General features: G+C 37.1%; 1 protein-coding gene across 17 annotated transcripts in view; it reads right to left on the bottom strand.

Annotated features, from left to right (window-relative positions):
* The window catches only part of RBMS3 (RNA binding motif single stranded interacting protein 3), a 700,779-nt gene that overhangs the window by 93,853 nt on the left and 592,584 nt on the right, over positions 1–14,342 (bottom strand). For 11 of the 17 annotated variants that reach the window (XM_035549747.2, XM_035549750.2, XM_035549749.2 and 8 more), the window contains one exon: positions 1,242–1,349. The exons of the other annotated variants lie outside the window; for them this stretch is intronic. In XM_035549747.2, coding sequence (XP_035405640.1) covers positions 1,242–1,349 — 108 coding nt within the window. The remainder of the gene's footprint in view (positions 1–1,241; positions 1,350–14,342) is intronic. 17 annotated transcript variants of the gene reach the window in all.

Below are 14,342 nucleotides of genomic sequence, written 5' to 3'. Positions count from 1 at the left end.
TTTTGGGAACTTTTGGGTTCCCAGGCATGACAAGTAATCAATTAACCAGGGGTTTTGATGGGAAATGGCAAGAAACCTAGTTTTTCTCTTCTTTTCCTCTTTCTGGGAGGCTAGAAATGCTGAAAGAATAAAAAGACAGTGATAAGCAGGAAACTTTACAGTAGGGGGGGTAGATGTTGCTGACATTTATTTGTAATAAAAATAATTATTTGCTTACAGGATTAAATAAGCTCATATAACATTAAAATAAGCTCACCTCCCTCAACCTCTTAGTTACAGCCAGTTCAAAATGTGTCACGAAGTGTAGATCAAAACTGTGATCACTTGAAAACGGCAACCAACAAGCAAGGCACATAGAGAATCTCACATCAAAAACACAATTTCTCATTGGGACAGCATCACTTTGGCTACTTTGGAAGCTTTAACAGCTTTGTTTTTTCATTACCATTTTACCAGGCTGGTAATTTCCAAGGTCACTAGAAACTGAACTGCAGGGAACAATCCATTATTGGCAGAAAGCTAGACTGTGTGACCCCAGAGGTCTTTCCCCACCTCAGACTTCGATTATTGTATCAGATTTTGGTAGAAGCAATGTTCAGCCAACCATTTTAAATTTAAAATAATGAAGGTTTAAAAGCATCCAGGTGGCTGTGGAGATTCTTTCTGCAGATGGAGAGATTTTATGGGGCTGATTGCCCTGCACTTCTACCAGTTTTACTCCACAGTGCAATGCAGCATAATTTCAGAGCGGTTACTTACAATTCACTTTGATGTGATTGTGAGGGAGGAGCAGGTGCTAAGACAGCATTAGAGAAAGACCTATTAAATGTCACATCTGATGCTTCAAAAGCTTTTAGTTTTAAGCACTGAACAACTACCAATCAACATATGATATCATTAGGAGAAGCATGCAAAAGCAATCTGAATGCTGCGTATTTACACGTGCCATGATCATCTGCTAATGTACACATGTGGTATTAGCCTATATACTATGATGTGGTACAGCAAGCAAGGGAATCATATGGTTTACTACATATCCTTTCTATATATTAGCCAACCACAAATGGGAAGCTGTTGCCATTTCTGGACTTCCCAATATTCAGCATTACCATATGACAACCTTTTATTGCTAACTTGGGTCTTTCTAAAGTTGACTGAGATTGGCAGACATCACTGAACAGATGTTCCAAACAACTTTACCCCACATCTAGAAAAAATGTGGAAAAAGAAATTGTACTGACTTTTTTGGGTTAGGGAAGAGGATGGAAAAGGATGAAGGAACCATGCCCTGCACAGGCAGATTTCTGCAATAGGAGGCTTTATTCCTCTACAGCAAACCAAGAGGAATTCTGAGGAAAAGATCAACACATGCCAATCAACATCAACATATGCATAAAGACAGAAAAAAATGTTCTGGCAGGAAGACAGATTTTTTTTTATTCTTTTTTTTTTTTGAAAAAAAAAAACAAAACCACTGGCACATAGCACATTACATCCAGCAAGACAAAAAATGATCTTATTAACCCTAAAGTGATTTAAATCTTAAAGGTTTATACCTGGGAACAACTATGGCAACTAATCTCAAAATACAAAGAAATCAACATTTACTATTTCAGAAGATAAGGCTGAGTGTAAAAGAATCTCAAGAGGTTAAATATGTTGCTCCAAGCACACAAAAGAACTCAAATCTCTGGTTTACTTCAGTCCTCTTGAAATCCGTTGTAAGAAAGGCTCTCCTAACCTTTTCAAGATCAGATGCACATGAATATTTGACATTACTACAGTCATTTTAACTAAACAAATACATAACAATAGAGGAAACTGGAAAAAAAAACACATCATATTCTATATATCAGAAAAAATATTTCTAAGTAGAATTCTTTTTGAATGGTTTCATGAAATGTCAAAAGTGCTTTAAAATAGCAAATTTACTTCTGATAAGGAAGTAAAAAAATCACAATCAGTTAGTAATGTTGTCAATTCAAAAAGAAAATACTTCAAAAGTATAAAAACTATATCAACATTGTGTGACTAACATCAAAGGATTGCTGTAGATGTGGGATATTTTATTATATGCCCCCAAATACTTCAGACGGGAAGGAAGGAAAAAAGGGACATCTTTTAAACTGTTTCTGCTTTTGCTCTCTTTCATTCCAGACAGACACTCCTGAATTTATGTACTGAGTTTTTACCTTTCACTTTTTCCTTTGTATGAATACACTAACTGGAAATAAATGCCTCTTTCCTCACATTTTGCACTGCTGACATACTAGAAAACATAATTTGTGTATCTTTAAATGTTCATATTTTCAACTGATAAGCACATCTCTTTTTGTATGGTTCCTGACATCCTCAAAGTTTTGAGCATGTGTGATATTTTGAAGTATATCTGGAAAATCTGCCGTTGGTATTTTCTTGTCAGAAAAGTGAGAACTGATTCACTCAAGACAAATTTCAGGCTATCCAATTCTGATAAAATCTTCAAGATAGAAGGCACTGCTCTTTCTTTGACTTCTACCTGGCAATAACAAATACAAATATCAAGAATAAATAAGCTTAACCTGAACAAGGTTCATTAAGCCATAACTGATTTTTCAAGGAAAAGATTTAAATGCTTGCTGCAGTTCCCATCCACAGCCTTATGTTAATAAGACATAAATAGCCCTGAACTTGGCTTTCAGTCCTGAGAAGGAAGTGGGATCAAACTGATAGTGCTTCTAAACAGCATCTGCCAAGATATTCAGGGCTGCTTTAGGAGAGGGCAGCAGTTGCTAGTGTTCAAATTCTGTTCCCATGGAACTCAATGGCTAAAGTCCTATCTCTCTTCAATCAGGCCCTGAATTTACTCTGAGAGTTCAGTGAGGGTGAAAGAGAGAGACTGGTTTTATGTCAATCGAGGCCGTCAATACTGTTGGAGCTCCCTTAGGAGCTCAGCTTCTCAAGCTCTGCTACTTTAGATGGACAGGCTGTGCAGACAGACAGCACCAAACTGCCAAAAGGCTGTTATATCACCAAAGGCAATGCTGGTATTTTAAATAGGACAAAACCTTTATATGGAAAGAAATGGGGACAACAGTGCCCCCTTCTCAAATTTGGCAGCCTCTCAGGGAATCTTCCATGTCAGGAAAGCAACTTCAATTAAATTGGAGAATTCAACAAAAAAAAAAGCAAACTTCCAACTACTTCTGAATACATAATTTCCTTATTCTTTCATTCATTGGAAGGCTGATACACTCGAGCTTCTACATATGCAAAAATGTGTATATTCATGAACATGTGCTTCATAAAGGAATGGGGAAGATGAAAGCTGTCATTTGCATTCAGTGAATCCTTTTCATTATTTCAGGTGCTCGGTAACTTCTTCTATCATCAGAGTTACTTAGAAAAGATTGTCCGCCGCCACTTCCAATTCATAGTCATATGGCATCGTCTCTCCAGCAATGGCAAGAATTAGAATATATAGAGAAGTAATAACAAGAACATATTTATGTATTTTAACTTGTTTCACTATGAATATTTTTGAGGACAATATTTTTCAGAGTGTCAGGAAGCAGGTAACATTTCTAGTACAGAGGTTAGCGACAAGTGTGTTATGAGCATTCGCGTGGATCTTTAAACTCCTTCATTTTGCTAATGTGACGAAAAATGATGAGAAAGTCATTGCTATTATCAATGAATGGTCAGTGCACAGCCAATGATTTTTTTCAAAGTATGTTTTAGAGAGAAAATAGGATTAATTTATTTTTCAGCCTCGGCAAATCCTCCTCCACAATAAAAAATGAGCAGAGCAATAATTGAGTTCACAATTACACTAAGCATTCAAATTGATCCAGTTTTGATAACTGTTTTCCTTCATTCCCTTTCAAATTTTGAGTATTTTGATAACACTTTCATGTACAAATCACATTGAGTATCAGACTGAAACATCCATGTAAGAATCAAACCCTTTGTCTGCCACAGATCAAACATCTTTAGTCTTTAAGAAAAACTTCATCTTACAGTAACATCAAAGCCACTTTGTAAGTAGACCTGTTTACTTGTACAGTATGTGAGAGGGAGACGTGAGAGACATAAAACCTTTAGAAGGAAGGCTGGACAGAGCAAATTGAGGTGCTGACATGGACGTTCCCAGCAGGACTACAGTCTCTTCAAAGCCCACAAAGTTTATTTACAAAATGAATTCTGCAGTTTTAAGTTTTAAAATTGTGTTTCAGGACACAATCAATAGAGCAACTCTTTGCTCTAGTGAGTCTACTGGTTGCTATGAAAGTTCTGTCACACAGTACTTATTCATCCTAAAGTAATAAACAAACAAAACCCTAAATCCAAGGAAAATTGTAGAACACAACTATAGCTATCCTGCTCTTGGAAAATGAAGATGAAAAATTACCAAAGGTGGTACGCGACATGAAAGGACAAAAGGACATGTAAGGACAAATCATTGGCTGAGTAAGAAAACCTTTCAGTAGTGAAGCAAATAAATGTATCATCCTATCCCACACGGAGTGCTTGTTTTGTTCAAGAACAGAGTTGATCATTTTATGTAGTATCAGATTTTGTCCCCAGAAGTCCATAAAGTTGGATATGAGGTCACATGACAGATCCTAACATATATACATAAAAGTAAAATGAAAGTGCACTATTACATGTTCAAATCATTCCTTGCTACTCAGTGTTTTTGTATGAGCCAGTGCTTTTACATACACAAGCATCCATAAATAGTGCAGAATGGGAGCGGATGCCTTTTGATTTATAGAAATACACACAAGCAATATACAGCATATTTATCTCCTCTTCTAGTAGGCTTACAGTTAAATTTAACTAGATGATATTCATTGCACTTACACAGTTGATTATGAAAGCAAAACAAGGAGTTAACATTGTGTTGGGTTTCCACCACATACCACTTTCAAGATATAATCATGGAAATTGGGGAAACATCTTTACATAACAGAAAGGTACCCCAAAGCAACAATTAAAAAGCAAACATCTGCTTGGCTAGAAATAAAAATAATTTTTTTAAAAAAAAGGTGATTTACTTTTGATAAATTCTATTATAGCTGATGTAATTATCTCTAGTTCACCTCTTTGTCTTAAGAAATGGGAAGCAATCCTTTCATCTTTTTGTACAATAATTATTTCTAAAAAGCAAGAATATATTAGAAAAGGAAAATAAATCCCAGGGGAGAAGTAGCATGTCAAGCACAGAGTTAGCATTTCTACTCTGTGAAATTACATAGAACAGGTAGAACAGCTAACTGTTTGCATACGTTGGAGAAATAGCACGCTGACTGTGAAGCGTAGTCCAGGTCTTGTTGCAATCAATCGAAACACTCCATGTACCACATAGAAAAACTATACTTAATCATTAATTGCAGAAGTCCCCACAAAGACTTGTTAGAGCTGATCAAAAATGACAGTCTGCTCTCTATGAGAAATCGCACCATTTATTTTACAGTTTGTTTCTGTTTAAAAATCTATTTTCATTGTTAAATTTTCAACAGAACAGCAGATTGAGAGCATCTGGTTCAGGCCTATTAAAATGTTCCTTTCTAATGTTGCTGATAAGGGGAATCCGTTTTAACAGAGACCATTAACTAGATACATTATTTTATGGAGACAACATATAGAAACAGATGCTTCAGTATACTATTGAAACTTAAATAAAAATATAAAATCAATCCAAATAGCTAAGCTGAAATGAAATATTAAAGCAACAGTGAAATGTAGTGACCTAACAGCAGATTTTTATTTTAACAAACTCCATTTCTCAACCAACTGTAGTGCTGGCCTCTGTAGAAGGGCATGAACAGATGAGGAACAAATCCAGTATAGAATTAAGAAGCTCATTAATTAACTTTATTATCTAGTAACTATTTAATTAGTACAGTCTTCTTTAATGTTGCATTTTGCCTTTATTTTAAACAGAAGGCCTGAATCAGAGCTCAAAGTATTTAGGGAGAGCCTCCCAGCAACTTCAGTGGAATTTGGAGTGCAGATGCAATGAGCTGAATGTAAAAAAATCTTTACTGTTAAGTACTTGTATTGAAAGTACTTGTATAGATTTTGGCATCAGCCTAAGTACCATTTGACCGAAGAGATTTCTGAGTGTGGCAGCTCTTTTTTTAGTCACTTTGTTACTGTGTTTGATGTAATTCTCAAATTAACATTTATACCCATTGTCCTCACAGCCACAGGGTTAAGTTGCAATTTTTAGGGGCTAGAAGCTCAGCTCAGGCTAATGTGAGTATGAATCCAAAGCCACTCTACTGAAGCCAAAAGTAAATTTGAGGTAACTGTGACCAAGAGCAGATTCAGGACTATGATTTTTGCCAGAGAAAGCGTCTTCCTCAAACTTGATGCCACAGAAAACTTCTGCCCTATTGGGTGTCCCCTAGCATGAAGCTGAAAAATACCAGTTGTAGTTCATCCTTTGCCCAGTGCTATGACAGCTCTTTGCAACTTTGCACTACTAGATGAAAGGGAAGCAGGAACTTCGAGGAGTGATTTGTTTTGCAGTTTTAAAATTTCTCAAAGAGCCTTTACAACAAGAGAGGATGTCATTTTATCAAAGCAACCAAAACAAATAAGTATGTGCATCAGTTTGCAGAAAATATTTAATGCACCTGTGCTTAGACCTCTATTTTCCATGACTTTAGGACAGAACCCACAACCAACTGAAATTCTGGATGCTTTGTTTTAATGTGCCAATTCTTATTACAAACCCTAGAATATGGATTAATACCTCCTGCAAAAACACTATGATAGACTCCCTTGGATTCCTGTCTGACTGGAAGAACCATGCACCAAAAATTGAAACAGTATTGTAGTTTGGAAAGGAGTATTGGCTACAAGCTGTTCAAAGCACTTCATGCATTATCTTTCAAATAGATCATAAACAAATATTGAAACAATTAGGTATAAAATGGTTCTTGGTTAAATCAGAAAAGCCCCACTCTGTTCAATGGCATTGTTAAAAAGTGGATGCTTAAGAAACCAACTCACCTTCCCATGTTGGATGAATTTTTGTGTGGAAATTACATGCCACAGCTCCTCTGTATTTCTCTGATGCTAGGCTAACTAAGGAAGACGCTACAGAAAGACAATCCTACATAGTCCTTTTGTAAACTATGCAAGTGATTAGTAGAATAAGGATATGATTATGACTGAGTGCAACAGTCCCGCACCAGGTTTTTCTCCATTGACAATAGCTAGCAAGTGCGGCAGTTTTCAAAAAACAATACTTTTCAAAAATGTTTTTGTATATATTTTGCAAATGCTGATTACTATCTGACTTTTATGACATTTTTTCCCCAATTCTTTAGTCTGCTTTTACCACTTTCATGCCACTGCCTTCTTGCACCATTACTGCTGCAGAGGCTTATCAGACTACACACATTTGGGCAGGAGTTGATTCCTCCAAGTAAAATGAAAAAAATGCCACACTCAAAAAATATTATTGAAAGCTTTTCAAAACATTTTACTGTTTTTCATTGTGAATTCCTAAACCATGACTGGCTACACAGGCAGTTCTGCCATGTGTGATGAAGAACTAAGACAGATGAGGTGAACAATATCCAACTATCCCAAGACTCACTGAAGCTGATGTAAATGTACTTTCAATGCTTTCAATGGGCATTAAAGGTATTGGGCACACGTTCCTAGCCTATGACCTGAACTGGAAGTATATACTACAGCAGTTACGTTGGAGTTCCTCTTATTTGTTTTCTCTCCCCCTCTACCCTCCAGGGTTTTTCTTTCAATACCACCACTTGAAAATTAAGGTACTAGTGTTTTATTGTGTCTTTAAACTTAGAGCTGCTATCCCTTCACATTAGTAACAGGTAAAGAAAGTCAAGCCAACTGCTAGCCTGTCATCGGAAACCAGTTTCAGCAAAAAAAACAAAACTACGCAGAGAAGTTCTGCTGCCTTTCAGTGTTGACTCTTACCCCAAATAAACATTAAAGCTACAAGTTCATATACTGCAGTAGTGAATCACAGGAAAAGTTTGAGTTGGCTAATCTTTTTAAGTATGGAGCACCGTGACTTTAGCACACTGACTTCACACTGAGTATCACTTGAATGATCCTGTACCAGCACGCACCAGCTTTACCTGTGGTCCCAGAACCATAATGCAAAGGCAGAAGCTGACTGAAAAAACACCCTCTAAATGTGAACCCCAAATCTTCTTTAAATCCCATCTGAGATTGCCCTATGAGCTTTTAGGAAGATTATATTTCAAATACCTATTTGCCCTCTCCCATAATCTCAGAAGTTATTTTGCTTGGATGAAAATGGAGACCTTGTATTTCTTACTGTTCAATTATTAAGGAACAGCAACGAAGTCAGCTTCATTTGAAAGGCTCAGCAATTTTTAAATGATCTCATGTACCGTAATTTATAATGGAAAATCAGGTACAAATAGTGTGAGATGCTTTCTGGTTCCCCTCTAATGGAAATAAAATGAATCTCTGGTAATGGGTGACCCTACTTGCTTCTGTGGTCACCCATTTTACTTTTCAGTGTTCTCTTTAGTACTCTCAGGAGAAAAGAGCAAATGCAAAGCTTTTATCTGATGCTGCTTCTCAAAACAATAGCTCTGTGCTTCTGCTATAAAATCTATTTTTACTATTCTCATAAACTAACGTTATTGATCACAGAGACTTTGCTATTACCCCACTAAGAAAAACTTACTTGTGCTGACAGTCCAGAGACAAAATGGTTGGGATTTATGCAGTACAAAGAATTAATTCCGGCTCTGCTAATACAAGGTTACTTCATGTACCTGTTTAACTATCTATTATTTCTCATTGAATTTATTCATAATTTTAAGTTATTAAATTATGTATTACTTTTTATTTAGTATTTAGTTCTATAAACCAGAAAATTACCAGCACATTATCCCTTGTCTGTGTGACAATGCTGACTAACTCTAACTAACACCATGAAGAAAAGAAAATTCATTTAAAGCATATGTTTTCAATATAAATAAGGAAACCTGGCCAAATGTCTTATGTCAGTACAATGATTTCTTTCCACCAGCATAATGATAATTGCTGTACACAGACATTTATTTTTGACTAATTAAGGTTGAGTCTTGGCATTCTCTCCTCACACTCTAACATATGTATACCATTAATGTCCAGAACAGCATATGCAACCCAGTGTTAAATTGCACAAGGAAAAAATGTCTCAGTTATGACCATTAGCTTATTTAATTCAGACGTGCATGTTTTAATACTACATTTTGTCTACAAACTGTGGGGAAAGAAACATCTGCTGTGTCTTTGTGAATGGTCCTTGCAATAAAGAAGCAGACACATACATACCGTGAATGTTTTCATTATTTGCAGCTCTACTCATAGCCCACTAAAAAGTAGCAATAGAAAATTTTTATGATAGGAAAAAAGGCTTGGTTTGGGTAAACACGCCCTGTGCATGGTCGAAGTAGTAACACCTTGCCAGTATCAGAGCTGAAACAGCGTATTCTGAGAAGCTCTGATTAGTGTTGACGCATGATGTATTCCTATGTAAATGAAAGCTTAATCCCGATTTTTAATCTGTTCAACAGTTTAAAAATACTCGGAAATATTAAGATTTTTTTTTCAGACTGCCTAATGAAAATCTTTTTATTTAAATCAGTTCTAATTAACACAACACATTCCAACAATGACTACTGGGTGCAGAAGCAAAAACTCCAACCACTTCTAATCTAAAACACAGCCAAGCAATATAATTTTGCCACTACTGTGAGAAAGAAGGAAAAGCTGAAGGGAAAATTCATTTTATTGTTATTGCCCTTCCTCTATTTTATTCTTCTGCATTCACTGAAAAACATAATGTGTATGCCTTAAAATGAGCTACTTTGCTAGAAGTTAACACACAGCATTGCCAGCTTCCTCGCTTAAATGCAGGATCACCTTTAAAAAGTGGATTTGACCCTGACTGTGTCAGAAGCACAGCAAGGTATAGGCTGTACAGCCAAAAGCATTTATAAGATGGGTGACTGACTGATTCTTAGAGGCAGGAGTTCATTTTACTGTGGTGGAGAATACCCAAATCACACTAAGCACCTTGGACAGTATAATTACTGCATGCCACAAAGCCTCCCTGTGTGCTCTACCATCTTCTCCTGTAAATAGGCCCTGGGGAAGGGAAGGAATGCATTGGAAACAACATATAAGTAAGGACACCGATGCGCCTTCCATTTCTCCCAGGCAGAAGGGGCAAGCAGTCAGCAGAGCCGTGGGCCATGCTGCTCCTCAAGCCAGCTTGCAAGCCCCAAGCTCACGAGCCAGGCTTTTCTGCTGCTGACCTGAACCTTATCACTTGTCAGGTACCTGTGGGTGGGAAGCCAACACGGCGCTGTTCTGTATGTGCTGGGAGAAGAAGGAAGGGCCTTGGAAAAAATGGCTTGGCAACTCCATTTCCTCAAATGGCAAAGCAGCAACGTGAGGTTTTCCTGAGACATACCATCACCTGGAGCTCCTGCCAGGACACGGGGGCTCTGCCCAGCCTAAAGTAAGTGTCTGCCTTCAAGGCACAATTGTATCTCTGATTTTCAGGACAGAAAGCTGCACAGTGGTTTCACTGGGAATTTTCCAGTAAGTCACCTATTTATAAAGATACTTTATCCAAAAGGAAAGACAAAAAAGTGAAATTATATTATTTTCCCAAGGCAACAGAATATCTTACTCATACTTCTTAGCTCTTTTCAAAATGTGTTGATGATACCAACGCTAAATCTAATGTGCTACAGCATAAGGCAAATTCTAACCCTTACAGCTTAAAAAACCTTTATTGCCATCTGAGACAACATTCTAGAATATTAAATAGATAACTCTAAACCCTTCTGAAATTGTCAAGTGTAGAGCTCTCAGCTAAGGGCAGACAAGGAAGCAAGCTTACATATCAGAGGTTGAGTGATGGCCTAATCTCCTTTAACTCTGTGCAGTTCATGTCTCATGTGAAGGTCATGCTACGGCTTGCTGTGCCATGGGTCCAAAAATTTGAAAAAGAGTGTGAGTTCAATACTAAGATAGGAAAAATAAAAATCAATCCTCTACTCTTTCAGTTAAAAGTTTAGGAATAATAAGAACGGGACTGAACCGAGCACAACAATGAAGAATAGGTGGGGAAAAATAAAAAAAAAAGGTACAGAAATAGGCAAAGAAAAACACATTAAGGAAATGAAGGGAAAAACAGGTAAAGATGGGAAAGGAATACTTCAGAATCACCCTTGAAAATGTTCTAACTTCACACAAAAGTGAATGCAATTGATATAATTTCTGGATGACAACAGGGCTGTGATGACAATGTGGGCCTTCATAGGTATAAAGACTGCAGACAGAAAACATTAAAACTGAAGAAATAAATGGATAGGCTAAATGTTACTGCCTATAGCAAAGAGGAAAACAAAAGTCTATAAAAGCTGTTTGTTTTTGTCTGAAAACACAGACTGAAAACTTGTTCTGTTGCACTATGAAGAATTCACTAAGACTTTGGACAGTCTTGGAGTAACTGTACGGCATCAAAACATAAATGAAACTGAGGAAACAGTAGAATCTCCTTCACAAAAAAATACAAAGGCCTGTTATGAAAGGTGGTTTGAAAGTTTATCTCAAAACTCTGTAGATGATTCAAACAACACTTCTGTGCCATGAGAGAAAATTAGAGATTACTACATGACAGATGAAAAATCACAGTCTTTGCTTACCGAAAAATTTTGTTATGAGAAACAAAACCTCAGGAGCCTCTGCCACTAAAATCCAAACATTCTTTAAGGCTTTGGTCCCCATTTGGGTAGGACCCTTCCTTGGTTTACAGGCACATGGACACAGCCATGCTGGCACTATGTGAGCACTCTGTGCAACTCTGTTCAAAGCATGATTACAGCCAAACAGCAATATCAGAGCCTGGCCTGACAAAAGCCATCTCCAGCTGACGTGAAGCAGCAATTTTCTTCTGAGCAAATGATTTCATGAATCAGCCAGCAGGGAGTGACAACATTCTCCCGCCAGTGACTAAATGTATGACCTCTGGGTTGCAATTTCCATCAGTTTAATAAGAGCCCATTGCAAACGTGATCATATTTTTCACTCTGATGTTAATAGGAATGCTAATCTTTCCTTTCCTTTTCCTTTCCTTCCCTTTTTTGCCAGCTTTATTGCTTACAATGTATTTCCCTGGAGACAGAGAGCAAAGTTCTGCCCATGTTGCTAATAAAACTTGAAAACAACACAGAAGAGTAAGAATTAAAGAGCAACAACTTTTCTGTTCTGAAGAATGTGGCAGGCCTAGCAGAGACCTTGTGGCTTTGTTCTGCCATGAGAAGACCAGCTCGGTACAGTCCCTGCTGAACCTGGCAGCCTGGTGAGAGAGAAACAGACCCAAAGTGAGAGGGAGAGAAGCTTTCTTTCTAGAATGTTTTCTGGTACAGATCCAGAGCTGATAAAAAAATCCCACAGTCCTGAGGATGGTCAGAAAAGGAACAATGAAGTTTAAAACAGGGATAAGGTAAAGACTGAATAACAAAAGCATGAAGACTCCTAAAGTTTAAAATATTCTCCAAAAACTTCAGCTGGAGACTGTGCACAAAAAATATATGTGTATATATGGATAACAAACCACAGTGCATTGCTGTTAGTATTAATGCCACCATATTAAACACAACAGTAAAATACTGTACTGCCTTATGAGGTTTCATTACACTCTAAAACATGGTAGAAAGTCATTTATTTATAGCTTTAATAGCAGTGCTGAGGAGAGGAATAATGGAACCCTAGATTTTATTCAGCATCAGGATTCCAGCTGATTGTTGCTCCTAAAAGGAGCAGCAACAAATGTTAAAAATGCTGCTTTTGAGCCATGTTTGTTATTCCTGTGTTATTCCTAAATACCAGCACGTGACATCTGATGCAATCATACTGAGACAGGGCTCAGCACAGTCTGTTTGCACCAGACTGCATTTGCCCCTAGATTAGCAAAGATGAAAGTGCAGTTGGGCAAAAGTGCTTTCTTTTAGGGTGCTTTTGTGCCAAGCCAGAATAATAGAGCATGTTTGCTCCAAGAAGGCTTGCTTTACAGTATTAGAATAAAAAAAAATTTATTTGAAATGGTCAACTTGGACCAAACAAGCTTGCTTTTATTATCAGTTTTTACTGCATTTACACAACATAAAAAATGAACACAAGAGTTATTCCAGGTTTAATCCAACATCTCGTATTCCTTCTTTATAATTCCTTTGTAGGACTGCCTATCATACTAACTGAACTATTCGTATTTACACTATGCAACTATACTAGCTTTGCAGGATTAGTGTACAAGCATGTTTACGTAGTTCTCAAGCTGTGTCATGCCATGCTCCTTCAAGGTAACTTCAGCTGCCACTTGCTGTATACTTAATAATAATACATTTAATAATAATAATAAATTATAATATACTTTAATAATATACTTTTTTTTAATGGTGCTTATCACAGCCTTTGTTTGCAAACACCTCACAAGCACTAATTAATTCATTCTCCCAGTAGGCAGTGAAGTATTCTCTTTATTTCACAAAGAGATAAGCTGCAGCACAGGGATATTGCAAATTGTCCAGTGTCACATAGGCTCTGAGTACAGATCACCTGAGTTCTTTTGTAGTATTTATTCCCAAGACTAACCCTCCTGAAAGAGGTCTGTCTAGGTCCTTTATTTTCTCAGTCTCCTTTCCAGCCCCAATCTGAGGGAATATCTTTCACCAATCCACATGACATAACCAACTCACTAAAACGCTTCATTGGAAGACAGCCCCATCTACAGTGTCCATGAAAATCGAGCTTGTAACGATAATATGGATTGGATGTCACTACAGGTATACATACATATATTTCTCTGCGTTTTTGTCTGTGCACACAACACATACATATACATATCTATATAAGTTCACGGTACCAGGCATGTGTGGCAAGTTATCAAATACACACTATCAAACAATCAAAGTGAAGTAATCTAAACCTGCAAAAAGACCTGTGCTATTTACTGTAATACTTAGCTATTCCTAGCTGACACTGCTATATCCCTAAAGGGCAATGTCACTTCATAGGTTGTACTCACATCCCTATTGTCTTCATACAAAGCCAAAGATGATGCTATTGCAAAGACAGGTATAAGTACTTTATAAAATTTAATTTAGCTAAGTATAGATGTCCTTATTTACTTTCAATAAGTTTTACTGCCTGATTTCAAGAACAGCTAAGCACAGCTGATTATCCAAAATTTACCTACCTTTGCAAACCTCTGGGATTTTTCTACCACATCCCTACATTGAACAGTCTTAGGCACAGGTGAAGAGACGGTT

Source organism: Cygnus atratus, chromosome 2 (genome assembly GCF_013377495.2).
Source record: "Cygnus atratus isolate AKBS03 ecotype Queensland, Australia chromosome 2, CAtr_DNAZoo_HiC_assembly, whole genome shotgun sequence".
NCBI lineage: Eukaryota > Metazoa > Chordata > Aves > Anseriformes > Anatidae > Cygnus > Cygnus atratus.
The sequence above is the reverse complement of the archived record's forward strand: the minus strand, read 5'-3'. Positions and strand labels throughout refer to the sequence as shown.